Source organism: Antrostomus carolinensis, unplaced genomic scaffold (assembly GCF_000700745.2).
Source record: "Antrostomus carolinensis isolate BGI_N321 unplaced genomic scaffold, ASM70074v2 scaffold10953, whole genome shotgun sequence".
In the NCBI taxonomy this organism is placed as follows: Eukaryota; Metazoa; Chordata; class Aves; order Caprimulgiformes; family Caprimulgidae; genus Antrostomus; species Antrostomus carolinensis.
In genome coordinates, this window is record NW_010305879.1 from 32,534 (window position 1) to 32,921 (window position 388).

Here is a 388-nt window from a genome sequence, read left to right on the forward strand (position 1 = left end):
TCTTCTCCTCGTATCTCCCCATTCCTCCCAATGTGCTGCTCCTCTTGTTGTCGTCTTTGCTGCTGCTCCTCCTCTTCTACAACCCGATTCATCTGTTCCTCATCTACTTGGCTTGAGGAAGCATTACCTCGAAGAGATCCACCAGTTCGTCGCCTCTTGCTGCCCACAGAGAGCAGTTCCTGATTCATTTCCAAAAGCCAGCTTGCTACTTCTTGGACCTTGGCTAGGCTATCTGAAGATGCAAATGCTTTCACATTCTAAGGAGACAAAAAAAGAAAAAGTGGGCAATTACAGAAGTTACATTTTTACTTAGATAAAGCATCAAAAACTTATTTAATTGTATTATTCCCGAGAGATTCAAATTTGAAGAAAAAAGGAATAATTTCGA

General features: G+C 41.5%; 1 protein-coding gene across 1 annotated transcript in view; it reads right to left on the bottom strand.

The window, feature by feature from the left end:
• The window catches only part of LOC104522581 (F-box/WD repeat-containing protein 7-like), a 686-nt gene extending 498 nt beyond the window's left edge, over positions 1-188 (bottom strand). Inside the window, 2 exon segments of the mRNA XM_029084254.1 lie at positions 1-5; positions 8-188. The exon segment at positions 1-5 is cut by the window's left edge and continues 297 nt beyond it. Coding sequence (XP_028940087.1) covers positions 1-5; positions 8-188 — 186 coding nt within the window.
• Positions 189-388: the final 200 nt, after the last annotated feature.